Source organism: Pestalotiopsis fici (genome assembly GCF_000516985.1).
Source record: "Pestalotiopsis fici W106-1 unplaced genomic scaffold PFICI_Scf_5, whole genome shotgun sequence".
Lineage (NCBI taxonomy): Eukaryota > Fungi > Ascomycota > Sordariomycetes > Amphisphaeriales > Sporocadaceae > Pestalotiopsis > Pestalotiopsis fici.
Genome location: NW_006917095.1, coordinates 1,029,539 through 1,052,579, shown reverse-complemented (window position 1 = coordinate 1,052,579; position 23,041 = coordinate 1,029,539). Strand labels below are relative to the sequence as shown.

The 23,041-nt window shown below is 48.8% G+C and overlaps 6 protein-coding genes across 6 annotated transcripts; 5 read left to right on the top strand and 1 right to left on the bottom strand.

Moving 5' to 3' along the window:
• Positions 1 to 865: 865 nt before the first annotated feature.
• Positions 866 to 1,606, top strand: PFICI_07638 (uncharacterized protein; the record flags this gene model as incomplete). The annotated part of the gene is made up of 1 exon (XM_007836219.1): positions 866 to 1,606. The coding sequence occupies one exon, from the start codon at positions 866 to 868 to the stop codon at positions 1,604 to 1,606; it is 741 nt and encodes a 246-aa protein (XP_007834410.1).
• A 670-nt stretch (positions 1,607 to 2,276) lies between these two features.
• PFICI_07637 (uncharacterized protein) lies at positions 2,277 to 3,203 on the bottom strand (the record flags this gene model as incomplete). Its single annotated transcript, XM_007836218.1, has 1 exon — positions 2,277 to 3,203. The coding sequence occupies one exon, from the start codon at positions 3,201 to 3,203 to the stop codon at positions 2,277 to 2,279; it is 927 nt and encodes a 308-aa protein (XP_007834409.1).
• Positions 3,204 to 3,660: 457 nt separating this feature from the next.
• On the top strand, positions 3,661 to 8,009 carry PFICI_07636 (uncharacterized protein; the record flags this gene model as incomplete). Its single annotated transcript, XM_007836217.1, has 4 exons — positions 3,661 to 4,008; positions 4,073 to 7,637; positions 7,697 to 7,784; positions 7,847 to 8,009. 4 exons carry the CDS (start codon positions 3,661 to 3,663, stop codon positions 8,007 to 8,009), a joined length of 4,164 nt encoding a protein of 1,387 aa, XP_007834408.1.
• A 391-nt stretch (positions 8,010 to 8,400) lies between these two features.
• On the top strand, positions 8,401 to 9,875 carry PFICI_07635 (uncharacterized protein; the record flags this gene model as incomplete). The annotated part of the gene is made up of 3 exons (XM_007836216.1): positions 8,401 to 8,415; positions 8,480 to 9,409; positions 9,459 to 9,875. The coding sequence occupies 3 exons, from the start codon at positions 8,401 to 8,403 to the stop codon at positions 9,873 to 9,875; spliced, it is 1,362 nt and encodes a 453-aa protein (XP_007834407.1).
• Positions 9,876 to 11,356: 1,481 nt separating this feature from the next.
• PFICI_07634 (uncharacterized protein) lies at positions 11,357 to 14,783 on the top strand (the record flags this gene model as incomplete). The annotated part of the gene is made up of 10 exons (XM_007836215.1): positions 11,357 to 11,432; positions 11,489 to 11,583; positions 11,645 to 11,752; positions 11,808 to 11,874; positions 11,931 to 12,069; positions 12,133 to 12,809; positions 12,862 to 13,148; positions 13,201 to 13,394; positions 13,451 to 13,815; positions 13,891 to 14,783. The coding sequence occupies 10 exons, from the start codon at positions 11,357 to 11,359 to the stop codon at positions 14,781 to 14,783; spliced, it is 2,901 nt and encodes a 966-aa protein (XP_007834406.1).
• A 4,014-nt stretch (positions 14,784 to 18,797) lies between these two features.
• PFICI_07633 (uncharacterized protein) lies at positions 18,798 to 22,409 on the top strand (the record flags this gene model as incomplete). Its single annotated transcript, XM_007836214.1, has 1 exon — positions 18,798 to 22,409. The coding sequence occupies one exon, from the start codon at positions 18,798 to 18,800 to the stop codon at positions 22,407 to 22,409; it is 3,612 nt and encodes a 1,203-aa protein (XP_007834405.1).
• Positions 22,410 to 23,041: the final 632 nt, after the last annotated feature.

Sequence of the window (23,041 nt, the reverse complement as noted above, 5' to 3'; positions counted from 1 at the left end):
GTAAGTTTACCATGTCGGGTCTCGAGCATGCAAGCTGGCAAATTACATTGAGAAGAATTTGCAAATTTCAAGCGGTTCGAAATTCGACCCCGAAATAGGATACTTGGTGGGTTCTCTAGTAATTCTAGCAATTGGAACTGAAGCTCGAGTATCGAGTATACTCCGCTCCTACTTTGAAGTACGGTGCAATAGGTTGAAGCAACACTCCGCCGTCGACAACCGGTTCACTACTCCTCCAAACGATGAGAATGGATTTCGACAAGAGCCATCCTGAATATTCCATTTTCCATTATCTGTGTGCGAACTCGGGGCTTTCAGGGGATGCAAATGCAGGCAAAAGCAATTTTATACTTGCCCCTGACCTCCCAAACATCGTGTTTGATCATACATGAGGGAGAGGGCAATAAAAAAAAAAAAAAAAAAAAAAGGAAGCTGACCATCCAGTGTCGCATTTCACGGTCAATGCTACATAGTATTGTGCTTTTTTATTAGCCTGTTTGGCATTGGAGGATGGTGCACGGGCCCGATCCCATACATGTATGTCAATTGATGGTGCTAAACATTGAGGGTACCTCGAGCTCAGAGAGACGCGCCATCAATGCCCACCATCATCGAGGAGCTAGCAAGTCGCGTTTGTCTATGGTAGCTAGAAAGAAAGCTCTTGTGTTGCCGCGACCTCCCCTTCATTGTGTCTCGACCGGCACCTTATTTTTTTTTTTTTTTTTTTTCCCATTTTTTCCACACCTCCCATCAAAACAATTGCATCCGACTTCCATTTCAATCCTGTCGGCCATCCATTGACAAATCGTTGCGACTTGATGTTCTATTTTTTTTCTATTTAATTGAAGCTCAGATTACCCATTCAATGGCTCCTTCACGTACGCGCGCCCGGCCGACTGGTCGCGAACAACGCGCCACAGCCAAAAAGGACGAGCCCATCACAGCAGCCGAATCCGGCGTTGCTGCAGGCGGCGAAAAGCCTAAGCGTGGTCGCGGCAGACCTCCCAAGAACGGTGTCAGCAAGGTTGTAAAGGTTCCCTCTGGCAGACCCCGTGGTCGTCCCCCGAAGGATCCCAATGCGCCTCCCAAGCCCAAGCCCGCTGCCGCCACCACCGCGGCCACTGGCACCGGCCGTCGCGGTCGCCCTCGCAAGTCCGACGCCGCGGCGACTCCCAAGAAGTCTGCGACACCGAAGAAGGCCGCATCGGCTACCAAGCCCGCCGGCAGTGGCAGACGCGGCAGGCCGCGCAAGAGCGAGCCCATTGAGGAGCCCGAGGACAGTGGCGCAGAGGAGATTGTCGAGGGTGCTGAGAGCCCTGAAGAAGATGGAGGTGAGTCTCTGAAACCAATGCTGCGTCTCCAATCGCAGTCGCTGCGCCGCGATTGGAGACGCGATTCGTCACCACAACGTGACAGCTCACATCCCTTAGATGCTGGGATTGATACGGGAGCCGAGGCTGATGTCGAAGTGGGTGATGCTCTAGATGGTGAAGAAGTCCCGGCCGCAGAAGAAGAAGAGGATGACGATGAAGATGCCGTTGCCGAGGATGACGACGACGCAGAGGTAATGCTAAAATCTATGATTAGACCACTTGCCGCATTCTAACCAGAGTCCTCTATAGGACGAGTAGTGCAACCGCCTTATAACCCACGCTATTGTGGCAGGCTTCGCTCTCAGTGCCTTTAAAAGGATCAGAGAGAGGAGAGGGTTGTAAAACTGATACGGCTGGTCAACACCCATCGCGTCTTGTATTTTTTGCTTGTTTTGTGCTCTGAACCGGTTTCATAGGAAAGATGTACATCTATTTTGAAGAACTTGGTTAGCCGGATGTGCTTTGGGGGAAAGGAAAAAAGGTTCCCGTCATTGTCATACGCACATACCTGCAGTGTGTCTATTAAGTTATGATCAAAAGGCATCCAGTCTCTTGCGTATCTCCCAAAGAGAGATTTGTTCAAATCCTAGTTTCATCTTTGATATAGTCCTGCACCAACCCTCTATGCTCTTGGTCCCTTTTGCCCAGGGTTACATCAGCAATCATGACTGAAATGATGGGCCATAAAGATATAGAATGCAGTAGCAGGCATTACGGAACCAGCGACCAGTGTAGGAGGAGCATATTTTACAAGCACTATTTATATCTCATTACAGGTTCCTGTGTAGCTCTGGTATCGTTATGTACATCAACACCACCGCTCATTCTCTGGTCAATGACCCCGAGAACTGGGTCACTCAACTCAATCAATGAGATGATAGTCCTCCGCACCAACGCAGACGTTTATTCTCTTTTCCATTGCTCAAACTCCTCTGCCAAGTGATCCTTCAACTGTTTGAACTTGTTGCCAAAGTTCTGTCCGCACCGCCAACACACGAGATCGCTATTGAGGTATCCGGCGCGACCTGGGTGACGCCGGGGGTCGTCCTCGGCGAGTGGGAAATCGGCCACGTCGACGAGAAACGGCGTATTGAACGAGTTGTAGTGCTTGCGATGCCGCATGCAGTCGGACGACATGTCGCGCGAGATTACGTGGACGTGCAAGTCGCTCATGCTTGGGTGCGCATGGATGCCGACCTTGACCTCGCGCTCCCAGTCGCGGCCAGCCGGTAGATCCTCACCATCTTGTAGTTCAACTTGGCCGCTCAGGACCGCTTCGCGCAGCTTGTCCGCTGCGCTGTATTTTCCAAATTGGCGTTGTAGTTCCTTTGCTACCAGCTTTCGCAGCTTGGTGGCTTCGGCTTGGACTTTGGCCAAGAACTCGGCATCCTCAAAAGCTTCGAATGGGTGCTGCTGGCTATGCGTTGGTGACCTCGGCAGCAAGAGCGTATGAACTGCCGATTTGGGATACAAGTCATTGATCACGACAAAGTCATTGTCATAGTAAATGACCCGACTTGAAGGAAAGGCAGCAGGGTCGTGAGTGTATAGTCCTAGCCCGGCCCTGTTCTTGAAGCTGTGCCCTGCGGTGGATGCCTTGGAAGATGAGGTTTTCGACTGAGCAGGGACTTTTGGCTTTGGTCTCATGAGTTCTGTGACTGAAAATATCTTAGTATTCATCGCCAAGACTGGGAAACATAATGACATGCATGCATTGCTTTTTGTAGTGGTCTTGGTGAGTCCGGCTTTGGTTGGTGGTGGTGCTGAAGCTTCACCAGCAATCTCCTCTTTTGTAATGGCATCTTCATTATCCGAATCTGTCGTTGGCATTTTTACGGTCGAGAGTGATTAAATTGGCTTGTGATTGTATTCCTATGCGTTCTCAGAGATGTGTTGTGCTTTTCCTGTCTTTGTTAAGTTGATGCTTGGTTTGGCAGCTGAATTGTTCGCATTCACGAATGATCCAAAACCACGGCGTCACCAATACACGACGTAATACTGCTGAGAAGTAATCCCGCACTGTGAGACTCAGGCAGGATCTCGGCTATCAAGGCGCTGATGCCGTACAACGGCGCTAATACAATACAGTATTTCGCATTTCTAGGCACTGTCTGAACAAGTGTGGAGAATTGCGACTCAAGGAATTTCAACGTAGCTCGTCCTCAATGATCACTCGAGTCTCTGGCGCCTCATTTCCAATATTGGCTTGCGTTACCTAGCTTGTTACATGTACATGCCATGACCTGAGTCAAAGTACATTTCTCTGGGAGCAGCCTCGCACTGGATCATGGCGAAGAAGGGAAAGGAGAAGGCGCCCGCAGCTGCCCCTCCAGGTACAGCAGGTACAGGCTCAGCGGGGGCCAACTCGTCCAAGAAATCATCAAAGCAAAAGGCTCCAGCACCCAAAGAGGACGATTTTATCGTCTTTACCAACTCTGACAAGGAGCCAAAGGCCAGAAAGAAGCAGAATGCTGGCTCTTCAGGCAATACGGACCCTGCAGACGGTCCGCCGGGACCCCCCAAGCCGACGGTGAAGCAGATTGTGGGAGGGGCCAGTTGGACGGGCAAACTCCCGGTGAACCTGCTGTCGGAGCACTGCCAGAAGCAGAAATGGGAGAAGCCCAGCTATGACAATGTGAGAACTTCCTGGTCTTTATAAGATGTACCTAGTTAATAAAAGAAAAATCTAGATGCGCAAGGACAAGGATACTGATGGATTCTGTTGCTTTGTGACACTCAGTGCCAAGCATCCCAAGACGCAGGAGATGCAGACACTGCCGCCTTTCAAGATTCCTGCTAGTCATAAGCATCTCATCACCAAGCCAACGGCACTCGAGGCCAGACATGCAGCCGCCACGTATGCTCTGTTCCGTGTCTGTAGCATGAAGAATATACACACGACGCTGCCTCCGGACTACAAGTCGTTGTGGAAAGAGTTTGAGGTTCTGAAAAAGGAAGACGTCAAAAAGGATCTCGCTTGGCAGTATGCCGCTGACCCATTTGTAACCATGAAGGAAAGGGAGGACGCAAAGGCTGCAGCGGAGAAGAAGCGGAAAGAGCAAGAGGCCATCAAAGAAAAGGCAAAGAACATGCCCGGCGCTGCTGGTCTGGTCCTGCGCAGTAATGCTGCCAACAGTTCTGGCGGCGGAGGATCGAACCCCATGAAGGGTTGGACCACAGTTCCAAAGATTGAAATGGGAAGAAAAACTCGCTCGCAGCTTGAGGACTTGCTCCGTCGAGAAGTGGTGTGGAACCCGTATGGCGTCAAAATGTCGGCATCTCAGAAAGAAGCCATCGTAAAGGAGTTTACCAACTCGGGCTTTCGAAAAAGTCACGTCGAAGAGGCAGTTGACGAATGCAAGGATCGCGAGGAGTCTCTGGAGTGGCTTCTGATCCACGTTCCCGAAGATGATCTACCGAAGTGGGCTCTGCCTGAAAGCTACAGCGCCGGCGTGTCAGTCGCGGCGACGTCCGACCTCAAGCGAGAAGCTGCCATCAAACGGCTTTCGCAATCCGGTTACTCTGTCGAACTTTGTCGAAAGGTGTACGATGAGAACGGCGGCGATGAAGGTCTCACTGCCGTAGCTCTTCAGCAGATCCTCCTAACCAGTGGTGATGGCCAAACTGAGATTGAAAATGCAGAAGAGCCTCTCATCCTTGGGACTCCTGACGAATGCTGGACCGATGAAACAGAAAGCCTGGAATCGGTATTTGGCGAGCATTACAAGCGGATCTCGGATGATATTTGTCAGATTCGTATCGACTCCGTCGCAAATGGGCCGAAGAAGGATATCGAGACCTATGTCCAGATTCGAAAATCACCAGATTATCCGACAGATGTCATTGTTTCTATCGTGTCCGATCTGCCTTCATATATCAAGCTCAGCATTGTCAAAAAGACGCTTGCTTATATGAAGGAATCACTTGGTGGCGAACCAATGAAGGTCTACTTTTTGGTGGATTGGGTGCAACAGAACATCAACGACATTATACAACGACCGGGGAAACTCAAGGATATCTCGGGCGTTACCTCGACAGCCTCAGAGGTCCGAAATGTCGTTGGAAAGATGAAGAAGATAGCCAGACATCCAGCACCGTTGAAATGGATTGTTGACGCTAGCAATAAGGAGGAGTGGCAAGCAAGACAGGCCGACCCGTCTTGGAAGCAAATGCTCTCGCAGCGCCAAAAACTGCCCGCCTGGCAAGTCAGGGAAAACCTGGTACAGACAGTCTCTCAAAACCAGGTGACAATCATTGCCGGAGAAACGGGTAGTGGCAAGTCGACACAATCGGTTCAATTCATTCTAGACGATCTCTACAGCAAAGGCTATGGCCGGGCTGCCAACATTATTTGTACACAGCCTCGGCGGATCTCGGCTCTTGGTCTCGCAGATCGTGTGAGCGATGAGCGTTGTACAAAGCTGGGTGCCGAGGTTGGATACTCGATCCGTGGAGAAAACAAAGTCAGCAAGCAGACTAAAATCACATTTGTAACCACTGGTGTTCTGCTAAGAAGGCTTCAAACCTCTGGCGGCCGGACTGAGGACGTCGCGGCATCGTTGGCCGATGTCAGTCACGTCGTGATTGACGAAGTTCATGAGCGCAGTCTGGACACGGATTTCCTCTTGAGCATTATTCGCGATGTCCTCCGGCGAAGGAAGGATTTGAAGTTGGTCTTGATGAGTGCCACTCTAGATGCTGCGACATTCAAGAACTATTTCACATCCGAAGGTTTACAAGTTGGACTTGTAGAGATTGCTGGCAGAACGTTTCCCGTTGAAGATTATTACTTGGATGATATCATTCACATGACTAATTTCACCATCAGTGGAAGCCGATATGACGACTATGAAGATGACTCCAAGGGCACTGCTCAGGACCCTGTCAACAAGATAATCCAGAAGCTCGGATCTAGAATCAACTACAACCTCTTGGTCGAAACCGCCAAAGCCATTGATACACAACTGCACCAAACTGGAAAGCAAGGTGGAATTCTCATCTTTTTGCCAGGCGTTGCAGAAATCAACCGAACGGTCAGAGAGCTTCAGGCTGTCTCATCTCTGCATGTATTGCCTCTCCATGCATCCCTAGATACTCGGGATCAAAAGAAGGTCTTTGCCAAGCCGCCACCTGGTAAGCGAAAGGTCGTGGTCGCAACCAATGTCGCTGAAACGTCCATCACCATTGATGACATAGTTGCCGTCATTGATACAGGCAAGGTCAAGGAGACGAGCTTCGACCCACAGAACAATATGCGTAAGCTCGAGGAGACTTTTGCTTCTCGGGCTGCTTGCAAGCAGCGCAGAGGACGTGCTGGCAGAGTCCAAGCAGGCAACTGCTATAAGCTCTACACGCGCAATCTCGAGCAGCAAATGGCCGAGCGCCCGGATCCTGAAATCCGCCGTGTGCCGCTTGAGCAGCTGTGTCTATCAGTCCGAGCAATGGGCACCCGTGATGTTGCTGGTTTCCTTGGAAGAACACCCACACCTCCCGAGTCAACTGCAGTTGAAGGAGCCATGAAGCTCTTACAGAGAATGGGAGCTCTGGACGGAGACGAGCTCACTGCGCTCGGTCAACAATTGGCCATGATTCCAGCTGATCTACGGTGTGGCAAGCTCATGGTTTACGGAGCGATCTTTGGCTGCCTAGAAGAATCGATTTGGATTGCTGCAATTCTCAGTACCAAGAGTCCGTTCTTGTCCCCTCCAGACCGGCGGGAAGAAGCCAGGGAAGCGCGTAAAAGGTTCTCCAACGGCGATGGAGACCTTCTCACAGATCTACGCGCCGTGCAGCATTGGAACTCGATGATGGAGGACAGGATCCCTCAGCGACAAGTTCGAAACTTTTGCGACGACAACTTCTTGTCATACCATACTCTTTCGGATATCGCGACAACTCGCACACAGTACTATGCGGCTCTGACTGAGATAGGAATTGTGCCTCCGTCCGCCATTAGCGATGCTCGCCGCTCTGGCCAAAGCACAGCGTCTACTGCAATAGTGCGAGCCTTGACGGCCTCTGCGTTCACCCCCCAGATTGCACGCATACAGTTCCCAGACAAGAAGTTTGCTGCATCAGTGACGGGAGCTGTAGAGCTGGATCCCGAGGCCAAGACTATCAAGTACTTTACGCAGGAGAACGGAAGGGTCTTTATCCACCCGAGCAGTATGCTCTTTGACAGTCAGGGCTTTTCGGGCAATGCCAGTTTCGTGTCGTACTTTACAATGATGGCGACAAGCAAGATCTTTGTGCGGGATTTGACTCGTGAGTTGACCTGTCTTGCGCAGAGCTATTGATTACACAGCTGACGTTTTCGTTCACAGCATTCAACGCCTTTACACTACTCCTATTCTCTGGTGCTATCGAGTTGGACACCCTCGGAAGAGGTTTGGTCGTTGATGGTTGGCTAAGGTGAGTTGACTTCTTTCGAACAAATTTGTTCACATGATTGTATTGCTTACCTTTTACTCTAGATTGCGCGGCTGGGCACGCATTGGAGTGCTGGTATCCCGTCTCAGAGGCATGGTGGACAATGTCATTGCGCTCAAGGTCAATGACCCACAAGCAGGTGTACAGGACAATGAGGTTATCAAAATGGTTACCAAACTCATAGAGCTAGACGGTCTAGATGCATAAATGAAGAATAAAGGTACATTTGGTTCATTCAAATCTAAACTGTCCAGAAATTTTGCCCATTGGCATTATTCCTACCTCTTGATCGAAACTGAATATGTATCTAGTATGGGAGTACACTACTAGCGCGAGGACCCTGGCACAGGGGTCAGCAACACAGTGGGGCGGAGAGCTAAAGCTGGAGCTGGAGCTGAGCTTACCTAACTTGCCCCCTGCCTTAGGTAAGGTAACTCAAAACGGCCCCCGGCTCAGCGTCCCCGCGATGACACGGTTTCTAAACTGACTCCAGGGCTGCGACAGGAGCTAGAAAAGCATCCACTTACTTCGTAAGCGCAATTCTCAGCCGTCTGTCTTCCCATTCATCATCATTGTTTAGCAGCACAGATTTGGGGCCATGGATTTCCTCCAGGTGAGTCAAGCTCAATCAACATGATCGCATCTTCATTTCGCATACTAATCCAGTGTCTGCTCAGCGGCTCGCTCGGTTCATCGACCGCCCTCTCTTCCCCTGGAAGAAGGTCATTATTGGCTTCTCCATTGGACAGTACCTCTTCGAAGAATTCCTCTCCTACCGCCAATACCAAGTTCTCAAAAAGTCAAAGCCTCCCAAGGTCCTCGAAGCTGAAATCTCGCAAGAAACCTACGACAAGAGTCAGGAATATGGTCGCGCCAAGGCAAAGTTTGGCTTCATCAAAGGTCTCTACGGTCAAATCCAGAACATTGCATTCATCCACTTTGACGTTCTCCCCAAGCTCTGGTCATGGACTGGCCAGCTTCTCCTCAGTATTGCCCCTGCTCGGTTCACTGGCGAAATCTCGCACTCGATCGTCTTTATCCTGTCCTTCATCATGATTCAGCAAGTTCTCTCGCTGCCAACGTCAATCTACCACACGTTTGTTCTCGAGGAGAAGTTTGGGTTCAACAAGCAGACACCAAAGTTGTTCGTTACGGATATGATCAAGTCCAACATTCTCGCCTTTGTTCTCGCCCCGCCGATCCTTGCCGGTTTCCTCAGCATCGTCAAGAAGACCGGTAACCAGTTCTTCTACTACCTCTGGCTCTTTGTCGCTGGTCTCCAGGTCTTTATGATCACCGTCTACCCGATTGCCATTCTGCCCTTGTTCAACAAGCTGTCCCCTCTCGAGGAAGGCAAGCTCAAGAACAATGTCGAAGATTTGGCCAAGAAGCTCAACTTCCCGCTCCACGAACTCTTTGTCATTGATGGTAGCAAGCGCAGCGCCCACAGCAACGCCTATTTCTTTGGTCTCCCATGGAAGAAGCACATTGTAATCTACGATACTCTGATTGAGAAGAGCAAGGAAGAGGAGGTCACGGCCGTCTTGGCTCACGAGCTCGGTCACTGGAGCCTTGGTCACACTACTAGACTCTTTGGCATTTCTCAGGTATGGTCAAGTCATTAATTATCTGTAATGCACCACTAATATGTACTAGGTCCACGTCTTCTACATCTTCCTGCTGTTCTCCATCTTCATCAACAATGCATCTCTCTACGCCGACTTTGGTTTCGTCAAGGAGCACCCCATCATCATTGGATTCCTCCTCTTCTCTGACGCACTCGCACCCATGGATCTCATCATCAAGCTGGGCATGAACATTATCAGCCGTCGCTTCGAGTTCCAGGCCGACGAGTTTGCTCGCAACCTTGGCTACAAGAAGGAACTTGCAGCTTCCCTGATCAAGCTCCAGATCCAGAACCTGAGCACCATGGATGCTGACTGGATGTACGCCAGCTACCACTTCTCGCACCCCATCCTGTCCGAGCGACTCAAGGCCCTCGAGTGGGTTCCAACCGAGAGGGTGGCTGAGGAGAAGTCAGAGGCCGAGAAGGCTTCTGGCAGAGAGCTATAAACGATGCAAGATGCAAATGTATGCAGTTAAAATGAAGAGCATACCCAGGCTCAGATGTAAGTCACGGAAATGTACTAGATAGCTAGGTGAATAATAAACATCAAGTCAAAAATCATTCAATGTGTCAGCATCCTAATATCGGGTGTAAACAAATAACACTTGGTCAAGTGCAAATTTCATCTGTAATGGGGCTTGCCTATCGATAATGGATGTTTGTTAGGTGGATATTAGGTGATCTAATAAGACTGACTAGCACATACGACCATAGGTACTAGAAAATACGGCATCCCGTCCGCTCTGCCCTAGTCAAACTAGTAACCGCTGGATCAGTACTCAGATCGGTGACGGCTGGGGAATCCCCGGTGTTGTATGTTTTTGGATTTGCCTATGCTATTCTTTTTTCTTTTTTTTTGGTGCTTCGAAATTCGCAAGTATTCAATAACCGTTGTTTTGGTATCACGATCCAAAGATCTTTAATGGTAGCGGTATATTAAGTGAAATACTACGTGCTACCTGAAATCAATTCTTTTCTCCTTAGTCGGGCTACTGCTAGCCAACTCCGAAATATCCCCTCTGCTTTCGATAAAAATATGGCTATTAGTATGGAGGTCAAGCTCGGCAGGCATTTTACTAGCTTTACTTGGCAGCTGAAATACTCCAGGGCGACTATTGAGCTCTGCATAATACTACTGCTGCGTGTGTGTTTCTGCCGTGTAAGGTAGTGAGTTCTGTTCTATTCCTTTTGCAGCGCCTCGCTGGCAACGGCAGTTTTTCTGATCTTGCTTCTGTGCTGGCGCAGATACCAAAAGCCGAATACCAAGGATCGCCCCGAAGGAGCTGTTCCATTACGGTCGGTTATGCACGCATCTTATATTATCCGATCACCGTCTGCTACAAGGAATTGAGTCTACAGAAATGATTCGTATTGTTTTGACTGTGCAAATTTACTTTGCAGAAAAGTGTTGGGCCTTCGTCACAAAACGAGCAGCAGCCCATTCACTCCCCAACACGTGAGATGTTGATAAAGGGGGTGTAATACGTCCAGGGTGTATTGATGCCAAGAGCTCATTCTGATTGGTTTTTGATGCATGTTATCGCGCCCCGAACCCATGTTGAGGCGCTCGAGGGATTAATATTATGTTTCCCGTCGTTTGTGCTCCTATGATAGGGAGTGCATAAGGCTGAGGGCGGTGAATACATGAAGCATGTTTTTCAAGGATTGGTTCGGTAATAGTTCTATATCAAGGTTTACCATCATCACTGGTCAGCTAATCGGAAGTGTGGCTGCTCCTGCTTGATTATTGGCTGACCACCTCCTCATGTGCGCTCCACGGTAAGCGGCAAAACATGGAGTGGTGTGTAGGACAGGCTGAGCTCTGGAGAAGAAGAAATCTGAAAATTTCGCAGTGGCTCAACCTGGCCCATCCAACTCAGCTTTTTTCTACTCTTCTTCTAGCTTCCGAGTAAATGCTTCGAACACCATGTCAGAGAGTCGCACACGGAATAGAATCATTGCCTGTGTCGATGGGACATGGTTCAATGCGGACGGGCAAGAGGGTGAGCAAGAACATTTGTTTACACATTGACATACCGTGATGACTCATGCAGCGCAGGGCAGGGCCAAGGAAACAACAGCAATATCTCTCGTATCAACTGGTCTATCAAAAATAAGACCTTTCGAGACGCGGATGGATGCGAAGTCAAGCAGGTGAATTGAGCTCCTTGTGATTCAGAAAACACTGACGTAGCATTAACAACCATGATCGCAGACGGTGAAGTACTTCTACGGCATAGGGGTAGGCCAGTCTGTGCCAGCGAAGCTCAACGCTGGCATAACCGGCAAAGGCTGCGATGAGCAAATTCATGCAGTCCATGAGGTAACGATGACTTTTATCGAGCTTTTGGTCAATGAGAACTAACTTTTGTTCAAAGTTTTGCGTCAATCATGCCGAGGGTCCCAACGACGAATTCTGGTTCTTTGGGTTCAGTCGTGGAGCGTGTTTGTCATAATTTCGTCTGCCTACACTAGGAAAACGCAGTGCTGACTTTATGTAGATGTGGTACGTGCTGTTGCGAAACTGCTCAGTGGCGGAGTCGTGAAGAGGTTCGAAGACTCCTCCGAGAGGAAAAGATGGAAGAACATGATTCTGGGACGGCGGAAAAACAAGAATAACGGTGAGAGATTTGAGTTCTCGTAAGCATGCATCCAACCCATCCATGACACTCTCCCATTCCATCTTAACATACTTCATGCTAGACGCACACATTCTTCTTACGTTCCCGTCATAAAATTCCTCGGGCTATTCGACACCGTCGAAATGACGACGCTGAACTACGATATTACGATTCCCGGAGGGTGTATAGAGACCATTCGACACGCCATGGCCCTGAACGAGCATCGATTACTTCGTCCACTCTCCATGGTCGAGAATCCTGGTGTCGCGCTACAAGAAACGCAATCTACCATACAAGCATGGTTCATTGGCTGTCATGAAGATATGGGTGGTGGAGCACTCCATGATGGCTTGTCCCTGTATCCGTTGCAATGGATTCTCCAAGAAGCTCGCGCTCGGGGGTTGGTTCTGGAACATCCTAACCACCTTCCACAAGATGTCGACGATCCTCTGGATCTTGTGTTCCCCGTACCCGACGAAAACACTGCAAGAGCCGTGGGGCCGGCTTTGGGTTCCATGTTTTGGCATTTCCGATATTCAAATGGTTTCACCATTCCCATGCATGACCTTCGAGCAGTACACCGTGAAGTCGACCTCGCAGACCAGTCACGTAAGCTCAAGAAAAGGGCAGCCTTATCCAGAGCAGCCACGCATGACATTCGTTTGAACCCTGGTCGATTTGACAGCATGGAATTTGGAAAGAGGGCCATATTTGTGAAAAACGGGGAGTTGGGCGAGCTTGTTGGCTATTCAGGGAGCTGTGCGTAACGCATCAATTCCATATTAGTGGTGTATACTGACCTTTTTGATAGCTCGTTCCGGGACCATCATTCATCCTGCTGTCTACTTTCTCATGGATGCCTACTATACGCGATCGCTCGCTGCCAGTTTGAAGGGCATTCAGAGCCATTTGGAGGTATTCAGAGAAAATGCATCACTAAAAGCCGTTAGCGAAGATGGCACTGCCTCCCTGGATACGTATCCCTGGATCAAAGACTTCACTCCGTCAGTCGCCTATCCAAGCTGTCGTATCTTGATTTGTGGGAATAATGGAGTCGGCAAATCTACTCTGCTGAACCGCGTGTTTGGCTTGCCGATGGTGAGTTGTAGCACTTCCATCCCTGCTCGACATACTAATCCGACTTATTTAGTCTGCAATTAGCCATGGCAAGGCCGGTGTGCATGATATAGAGGAGGGATTCCAAGATGCGAACCATCCTGGTATAATCATTCATGACTCGGAAGGTTTCCAAGCTGGAGGGACCAAGGAAGTAAAGGCGTTCAACAAATTCCTTGCCGACCGATGTGGACAAACTAAGCCAGAAGAAAAGCTGCACGCGATCTGGTAGGTTCTCTACAGAATCGATGGAATTCACTGAGTAACATCTCTTTGTCTCGCAGGTTCTGCATTGAGTCTGGCTCTTCTCGGCCTGTCCAGACTGTGATGGCAAATGTTCTTGCGGCTGTGGCCAAGGCCGCTCCCAACATACCAATCATTATTGTCTGTACAAAGAAAGATGAATATTTGACAAAGCATGATGTAGGATTATCGTGGGATGAGGTTAAATCCATCTGTCGAGACACAGTCGATGAAGCAAGCCCTCTCATGAGAAGACAGCGAGAAATTCTCGATCTCAGGCAAAAGGCCATCATAGAGATCATCGAGGGAGGAGAAGCTGGAAAGTCTTGGAAACAGCTCCAGGATGTGCATTTTCAGTTCGTGTTTGCTGGCGTAGGGTCGGGGGATGCCTCGCTCTCCCAACTCTGTAAGTCAGACCATGAGTTCATGACTTCTACTGCTTGGAAGTTACAGACTGACGAAAGAGGCTAACAATGGTCAGATGACGCACGATCTATCAGAGGGTTGATTCAAACGACCGTTGCTGCTATTGGTCACACCTTTGTCACTGACGGTATGATTGCGGCTCAAATCCAGGACCTTGAAGCCAAGATTGACCTTGCGATCGAGAAAACGCTCCAGTTTCTTCGCAGAGCAATCATCAACTCCACAGCTGGAGCAGGTCTTGTTTTCTCAAGTGCGATTGGCACACCAACGATAGCTCGTCTTCTGTGTAATGAGATTGTCACCAACTGTTACGGCATTCCCGAGTACATGGCAAACAAGGTCGAAGGCCTGCTCAACAAGATTGTCGGCCGTAACACTCTCATATTCTTGGCTCAGTCGCTGGGCCAGAGTTCTCTCATATGGGGTGGAGTCGTTACCATGACGCTCTTCACGCTCTTTGGTGGCATACCTTTGGCATTGGGAGCGCCACTTCTCGAGGCGCCGCCAGCTGCACGAATGGTCCTGAAATGTGCATGCGACCTCATTATAATATTGGACCGCGCGTTCAGGCTTGACGGAGCCAACAAATTTGTCAGCTACGACAAGATCCGTACTGTCACTCTCGGATACGTGACAGCCACCGGATCCAGGGACGACGGCGGACCAACACGATCAAGGAGATCAATGGTCCATAGCGCTGTCAACGAGCTCATTCCTCTGATATCAGATATCTCGATGAAAGGTTTCAAAGAAAAGAATGTCACTAGATACAGAAGTGGTGTAAAGGAAACCATCATGAAGCATCGATACAGTGATGCAGATAGCAGGTCCATTGCGTCAGAGACGAACGAGGAGCAACGCCTATCCTCTGTAGAGACCCTCGAAGAAGATCAAGAAGAGGAGGTTCAATTCGGGAAAGTCATAACTAATTCTGAAGGTGGTAAGTAGGCCTGTAATTGCGTCTTCTATATATGGAGTTGTTCCTTTCAATGCATAGTCAATCCATCTACCCTAGCTTGACATCCGAATATTTGTACTTTATTCGATGACTTGTCGATGAAAAGGTGAGCTGCTAAAGCTTGCACGAAACCTGCATAAGTGGCTTTATACTATAATACATGCTCGGGGGAGGTTTTGACTTGGCCATCCTGCCATAGTCAATAGCTAGCAACTTTGCCTGTGTTACTGCAATTTGGAAGCACGGCTCCTAGATAGCACCAGTCAACATCAAGTCAAAAATCATATGTGTCAGCATCCTAATATCGGGTGTAAATAAATAACACTTGGTCAAGTACAGATTGCATCTGTAACGGGGCTTGCCTATCGACAGCTAATTTATACCCCTCTCTGGCTGCTAGAATCGCACCTTCCAACACCCATTAGCCACAAAGCTTGTGGCTGGCTTTTGTCGTTGTTCCTATTCGAGAGAAATCCCAAAGTGACCCCAGCATAATCAGATTGCTAACCCTGTGGATCAGTGATATTACCATACTACAAGGCACCGAGAGGTTTGCCATTAATAACACAAGTAGGAATCGTTTAATGCTTTGCTGTTATCACACGATGCTGTCTCCAATCCGCTTATTCGGAGCCACTCACCAGCTCAGAATTACAACACGCTGCTAGCCCCATAGTAGCAGTTGCCTACAGCTAAGCCCTTTCGGATGGGATCGCAACGATCTTTTAGTCGCCACGAGATGAGTTCGGAGTAGTACCAAAAGGTATTTCGATCCAAAATCGCAACCATCTAGGTTACCCAAGTTCTAATCAGGAAACTGAATGTCTTTGCTAAATCGTTTCATAGGTTTTTGTTGAAAAACAAGCCATTCGGTCGGGTTTCAGTGCGCTCAGTCCAGCTAGCCCGTACTTTTATCAAGGCAGCAATCCGATGTTACCGTGCAGGCTATCGTCGATATGGCAAGTCACGCTTTATACAAGGTTCCTCCGATCTAGGCAGCGATGCGCCCTTTATAATAAATATCAAATATTGCTTCTGGCACCTTCTAAACCCTCACAACCTTGGCAGCTCAAGGAGAAAGTTTATTTCTAATAAGACCGTTCGAAAACCTTATTCTTATCTTTCCTCTAGCTATTTAAGCAACATGGCCACCTCTTCTTTCTTCATTCGTTGCAAACAGTTCTCCCATTAGAATAGCTTTTGCAAAGTCGTGTGTAGTACGGTAAGATACGAATAGCAACTCTCATGGCATTGGGAAGAAATACGGTACGTTTCACATCTACTTGCCGATAAGACTATTGGATATACTTACGCTGCACAGCATTGTTTCGTATAGCCTCTGTTTCCAGTGGTTCAAGGCAAGCTGATTACTGGTACACGCTTAAAACCCATTGCTATGATGGAGAGTCAAAAGCGACGTGTTCCTTTTTTGGCATTTTCCGTACAGTAAGATACACGCGAAGTTAGGTGGAACGATGAGCGTCGGCAAGAGTTTGAATTGATGCTATGGATAGCGAAAGAGAAGCACTGCAGAGTCGTCTTGCATACGAAAAGCGCTGGAGCCGTGCGGTAATTATCTACGCCTGTGCCATATCTCCAATCAGGCTCAACCACGGGTGGTTTCGGATCGATCGATTGCTTGGCTGCAGTTGCAGTGCTTGTGGAAATGGCCGGAAGTTCGGATTTATTCACCTGAGCGACTGGGGTGCTTGGCTGCTGCACATCACCAACCGTTTGAGAACCTGTCACTTGAGACTGATCAGCATTGGGCCAGATAGAAAATTCAAGCAGGTATACTCCAGAGTAGGTTTGGCCCAGGAGTATGGGTTTTGGGACTTACCAGTCTGGTCGCCGTTCAGGTTGATCCTAAAAGTCGGCAGCATTATTGTTTTGTAACCGAGACATGATCAGAGCTATCCTTACAGGCAGGCCGATCTCATTTCGAGAACGATCAGGTCTATTGCATTTGTATTGGGTTTGGACGGGCTGAGTATTGAAAACGCCCTCTTGTTTTCGAATGTTGGCTGACTTTCGACAGTTGCACACTGCAATGCTGGAAGAAGATTCTCGAATCGGACGGTTTCCAAGCATCCCACTTGTCGCTCGTGCTTTGAGGCATCTGGCACCGAAGGTCGCCAGTGATGATCCTATCAGTGTCGTGTGCCAGCTAAGTCATACTTGACTAAACACTCCCGACCACGATATCTAATCTGAGGTGACGTCGGGTCGGAACGGCGGGCTAGCAAAAGTATGGTGCGTTAGCCTAAGCTAACGTCTTATGGGTGCTATCAGATCGTAACAAGGTGCGTATTTCCTTATAGAGGGCTCGGGGGCACCCTTATCGTCCTCTTAGTAGCAGCGTTTTTTATCCGAACCCACCTTGATGCTATTTCGTTTTGAACAAGAGATCAAGGGCGATGGGTAATGATCAATGATGATTGACCTAAGGGTCTGGCTTCCGAAAGCACCCGGAAGGGTAGAGCTGAGCCAAGTATAGCAGTCTGAGATTAGGATTGTAGTCTTGGGGTTGGGCCAAGTGGCTCTAGGTAACTAATCGGCAGCAATCTGGTTGAATTGATGTATAATAAGACCGAGAAAGAAAATGTCTGTGTTGACTGGGAGAAATAATAATGATGCTGTTGAAGCGTCGTGGAGATGGACCACGAAATGAAAGAGATGTTGATACTTCAAGGTTGTTGAATGAGTGGCACGGAAATGGTGGATTATTTTAATTGAAAGCCTGCAGCTACTTATAGCACTCAGAGAATGAGGTAGGTATCTACCGTCTGAATTCTGTAGCTACTACCAAGAATCAAGGAGAAAGCGCTTTCTATAAAGCCGAGCATGCTATCAATTTTGGAAGTATCGGCTCATGCTTATGCTACACTGGTATACATAGCACCTACCTTAGATCAGCCTGCTCGGATATTCAAGATGGCTATATAGCAATTTGATCCCTCCTTTGGCAGCTTAACTGAACCATTCAAGACGTATAAGCGCGCTATCCTTTCTATAGTTATCTACTTAACCGTGGCAACGAGGAAGGGCTTGCAAAATTTATCTTTACTCTTTTGGAGAAGATTATATTGCGCGGAATCGTGTAATCAGTGCAGTGGCACGCGGCCATAGACGTAAAGCATAAGGTGAGATCGAGGCCGTAAGGCATTTGCAAAACCTTATAGATGACAAAAGAAGGGGCGCGGAAGAAAGTTACGCAATCACCTTAAAATATCTTGGTGGCAATGGCCCTCCTTCCCTGTAAATACAGTCCGCCAGGATGTTTTTTGCTAGTGTCGAATTCTACCAATAAGTCTCCCGTTTTTCGCAAATTTCTGGAGTGAAAACTGGGTGAAATTGGGTGAAATCTGGAGATAATTCTTGGTAATAGCATAACTTTTTGCCACCAGGGATTAGATCTTATTTAGCAATCCAGACCCAATGTGCATGTGGCCCAGGAGAATATAACTGTGCTGTTCTACTTCCTGGGCACTTTCGGCCCATGATGACTCAATCTGCGCGGTCGTGTAACCTCTGACGAAAATCGAAGCTGACAGGTGCACAAAAAGTTGGCGCAGTTCCCCCTAAAAATAGTGCTGTAACATGATAACCATCCGCCTGTGTATGTACGTACCACAACAGCAACTGCTGATTGCGCCTCCTTCAGCCCCAAAAGGCTGTCGGCACACATTTACTGACACCATCTTGGACGCAGTAGTGCTGCAATGTACATCTCCTTTCACAGGTCCCCTTTCCCTTGAGTTTCTACTCAATCACTTCATCGCGAGAAGGATATTCTTTGTCCGAAGCCGCTGCGTCTCAAAATCTCAAATACAAGTAATCCTCTGTCAAATTACTGTCGTAACATTGTGTCAACTATACACCCGACGATCGTCCGCCTGCACCACCATTCTCGCTCGTTCCAAAGAGTAGCAGCGGCGAGACAGACTACAGTGGTTACTCCGGGTGTCTTCGATGAATCTTCTCCTATACTCTGGGAGTTCAACATGAAAACACAACACTACGAATCAGTCCAACATGAAGAACCTCCAAGTTTGTCAGTTGACTCGTCCAGCACCAGAAGAGACGTACCCGCTCCCATTTCTCCCGACTTGAAATGGCGGCCATCTTATCTTCGGCGCCGAGTCATGGGCGGCTTTTGCTTTACCTTTGCTATGGTAGTCTTGGCACTAGAACTATTGCTTGTCGCATCTCACAAAGATAATGGCATTGCGACGGGACACTATAGTCAACACTACGCCTGGACTTATGGCCCAACTGCTTTCTTTACAATCATAGCCGCCGCATTCAGTCGAGTCGAATATCAGAGCAAATTGATGGCACCATGGATTCGAATGGCAAAGCAGCCTACTCAAGTCGACAGGTCACTTCTTCTCGACTACATTTCCCAGCTTCAACTTTGGACCATATATACGTCTCTCGCTAACAGAGACTTTGTTGTTGCAGCAAGCACTATTGTCTCCCTCTTGATCAAACTTCTGATCGTTCTCTCCACTGGCTTGATCACTCTTTCAGCCATGCAAATCAAAACAGACTCTCTTCCAGTGGTTGTTCAAAGCCAGTTCTTGGACAACAATACGCAGCTGCTGGACACAAATTCTCTTCCATACTACGTTATGGAATACTCGCTAGCAGGGAATCTGACATATCCTTCTGGGATGTCCAAAGAATTTGCTTTCCAGTCAGTCAAGTCTGATGCAGGCCAGATCCAGATCACGGTAGAGGGATTGACAAATTCCCTTACTTGTGAACCCGCCAACCTGACAGTGGAAAACGCCGGTTTCTTCATGGTTGGGAGAGACTGGGGTAGAACCACATTGAATATTACAATCAGATCCCCCAGCTGTGTTATGAACGTCGAATTCCAGGGACCGTCACCGCCTATGGCAAACGGTACCGGGCCCCCAAGGTTTTTTGGTCGTTTTCTGCACGGACAATGTGACGGAACATCTGATGATAGCGGAAAACGTGTGGTGGTATTACTTGGTCATATGACTGACATGGACTTGGACAGCTCTACCCAAGTACTGTGCTCACCTTCGTACAAAATCATCCACGTCGACCTTGTCCAAAATGCTAGCCATATCGAAAGCGTTACCCCTTCTTCAGGCGATTGGAGTCGTACACTTAGCCACGTCAGTGCCTGGAGCATTATGCAAGGACATCTCAACGCATATCAGAACCAGATCGTCTTTGGAGAATCCGACCCATATGTGGAAGTAGGACAATTGCAAATCAGCGTGGACACATATACGGAATCCATCTATCGTAGTCAGCTCGACCCCAGCGTCACTGTGTCACTCTTGAGCGACACCAATATGCTCGAGAAAATTGCTTCGGATTACTATCAGCAATTTGGTGCCATTATTGCACGAACGTCCCTGATGGAGACTACGCCTATGGATGCCTTCGCCAAAGGCATTATCAACGAAAACCGTCTTGTTGTACAAGATTGGGCCGTTCATTGGATGGCAGGGTTGGCTGCGACGTCTTTCGTCCTTGTATTTGTCATTATGCTCACAATACCGGGTCATGGAGTCTTGCCTTGCAACCCTAGCACTTTCCCTGGAATGGCAGCCATTATGTCTCATAGCGATCACCTTTCCACTACGCTACAGGGCCACGGGGACGCTGACAAAAAGGCCTTGCATCGCGCATTACAAAGGATGAACTTCCAATCAGAGGCGACCAAAACGACTGAAACGGATCGTCCTCAATTTGCAATCTTGGACACTTCGACACCTACCACAGACGATAATTCGAAAGTTCAGCAAAGTATATCCGTACATCCTTATCCGTGGGCTCTCCATCATGCATCACGCCTCGCTTTGTGTCTGACTCTAGTCGCAATCATTATTGCTTTAGAATTAGTACTGAAAAAGTCCAACCATGGACGTGGCCTTGGAGATGTGAGCGATGAGATATATATGCACTACCTGTGGACTCTATTGCCTGGCTTGTTATTCGGGACTATATCCATGGTTTTCTCTTCCATCGACTCGACGGTCAGAGCTGTGGTCCCTTATACCATGCTCAGAAATTTGGTGAGAACCGATGTCTTCATGGTGCTCGACTTCCTCGACATGTCAGTACCCCATGCGATTTACCACGAAAGCAGGCTGCGGCATCTCGGAGCCCTGGCTACGACTGCGACAGTTCTTGTCGCATCGTTCTTCACCATAATTTCGGCGTCGCTCTATCAGGCAATTTCGATCCAATCGGAATCTCCTACGACACTGCGAGCGACAGACTCCTTTCCACACATGCTTGTAGAATCGCAATGGGATAAGACCAACGACACCAGTTTCAAGAATGGTGTTCAGACAGCGTCTATGATTCTGGTGGGCAACCAATCGTATCCAAAATTTACCTACGAGGGTCTGGCATTCCCGCACTACGTACCAGAAACGCAGACGGCGGGTAGCGAGGTGTCGAACTTATCGACTCTACTTTTCAACGCGGTCGTTCCAGCAATACAACAGAGCCTGGTTTGTCGTCAGTACGACTCAGCTCAGATGAACTCCACAAGGCAATTGATTAACTCAGTCGACTACTTTTCCATTAACATCACTGACGAGATATGCGACTTGAATTTTTTTGAACCAGACAGAGGTTTCGTGAATATACTATCAAATATGTCCTATTTTGGTGTAGGATCTCCAAGCTATCCAATGGGGAGTTGTAGCGACTTCGTCTTCATCTGGGGATATTTATCGCAGTCCCACCCCCAAAACCCACAACTTTTACATACATCAGGCTTGGGATGCAACAAATCCTACGAGGTTGTAGATGTCAACACTTCCTTTGTCAGCACTGATCTGATCATTGACACGCAACGACCACCTACGCCTCTCAAGGAGACTAGGAGGAATTCATCGGCTTCCTTTGGATGGTCCACCTTCGTCGGAACTTATGGACACCTCCTCCACATGATCTCAAGCACAAATGACTCGCTTGACCCCTTCTTCTCACTTCTCACAACCTCTCAATGGGCCATACCCGTGTCCATGCTAGGGGATCCGACCAAGAATGACATTGTCGCAGAGGCTATTCGATTTCAGGACGGTATAATCTGGACACAGATGCTCAATGCCAATCGAAATCCTGCCGATATGACAAATGCGACACTCACAGACCCACCACCAAATGTTCAAGATGGCAACGATGCACGCTCATATGCAGCTACTCTGACTGACTCTAACGTGCGTGTCGTACAGGACACCACATCAACGCGCATCCTCGAGGCGCTGCTGCTCGTGGCTCTCTCCTTGCAGATTCTGAGCTGGGTGTTTATTCCAAAGGCCAATGTGCTGCCGAACCGCAGCCCGACGACAATCGCCAACATGGTGGCGCTGCTGGCGGGCGGCAACGTGTTAGAGTTACTGCCAGCAGATTGCCAGTCAATGAGCACCGATGAAATCAAAAAGTCGCTGAGCAGAAGAAAATTCTGGATGGGGTGGGGGAACATGCCCGATGTCGAAGGACTGATGAGCGGGAACGAGAACGAGAATGGAGTCAGTCGTTTTGGCATATTCGCTGTGGACCCAGACGAGAAGTTGCCCAAAGAGAGCCGTGGTAGAAAATGGTTCCGGCTCTGAGATATATGAATAGCTCCATTGATGGCGGGCTCGAGTTTGGCGGGGAGATCGTGTTGGCGCTTCTCGGCGGAATCACGTCTTGCACCGCCGCTAGTCCTGGCGTGAACCTGAACTCTCGGCGCCCGCTTCAATTTGTGCACTCAGCTTGATTCACTGCCTGTAGATAGTCGCCTGCGCTGACTTGATGAACAAAGATCTTGACAAGACATTCCATGGGTCCGTCACTCTTGCCCATCTCGAATGGCAGCGCTCCTTGGCTGCTGCACATACGTTTCGGCTCTCGGATCATCACTGGCCTCGGTGATGCAACTGCTCGAAACCCCATGAGGAACTCGTGACTCGTACTCCAGGCGAGCGTTGCCGGGGGTCGGTCGCGATAGTCTGAACAGTCAATCCTGCGCAAGCTCGGCAGGCCTTTCACTACCTTCACTCGGCAGCTGAAATACTCCAGGGCGACCATTGAGCTCTGCATAATACCACTTATTTCTTTTCTATTTCCTCTCGCATCCCCTCGCTAGCAACGGCAGTTTTTCTAATCTTGCTTCTTACCTTGCCGCCATTCGTCACGTTGACGATAGCTCAAAGTTTTCCCCATGCCGCCGATGGACAGCAGCTGGCTACCAACAATCACG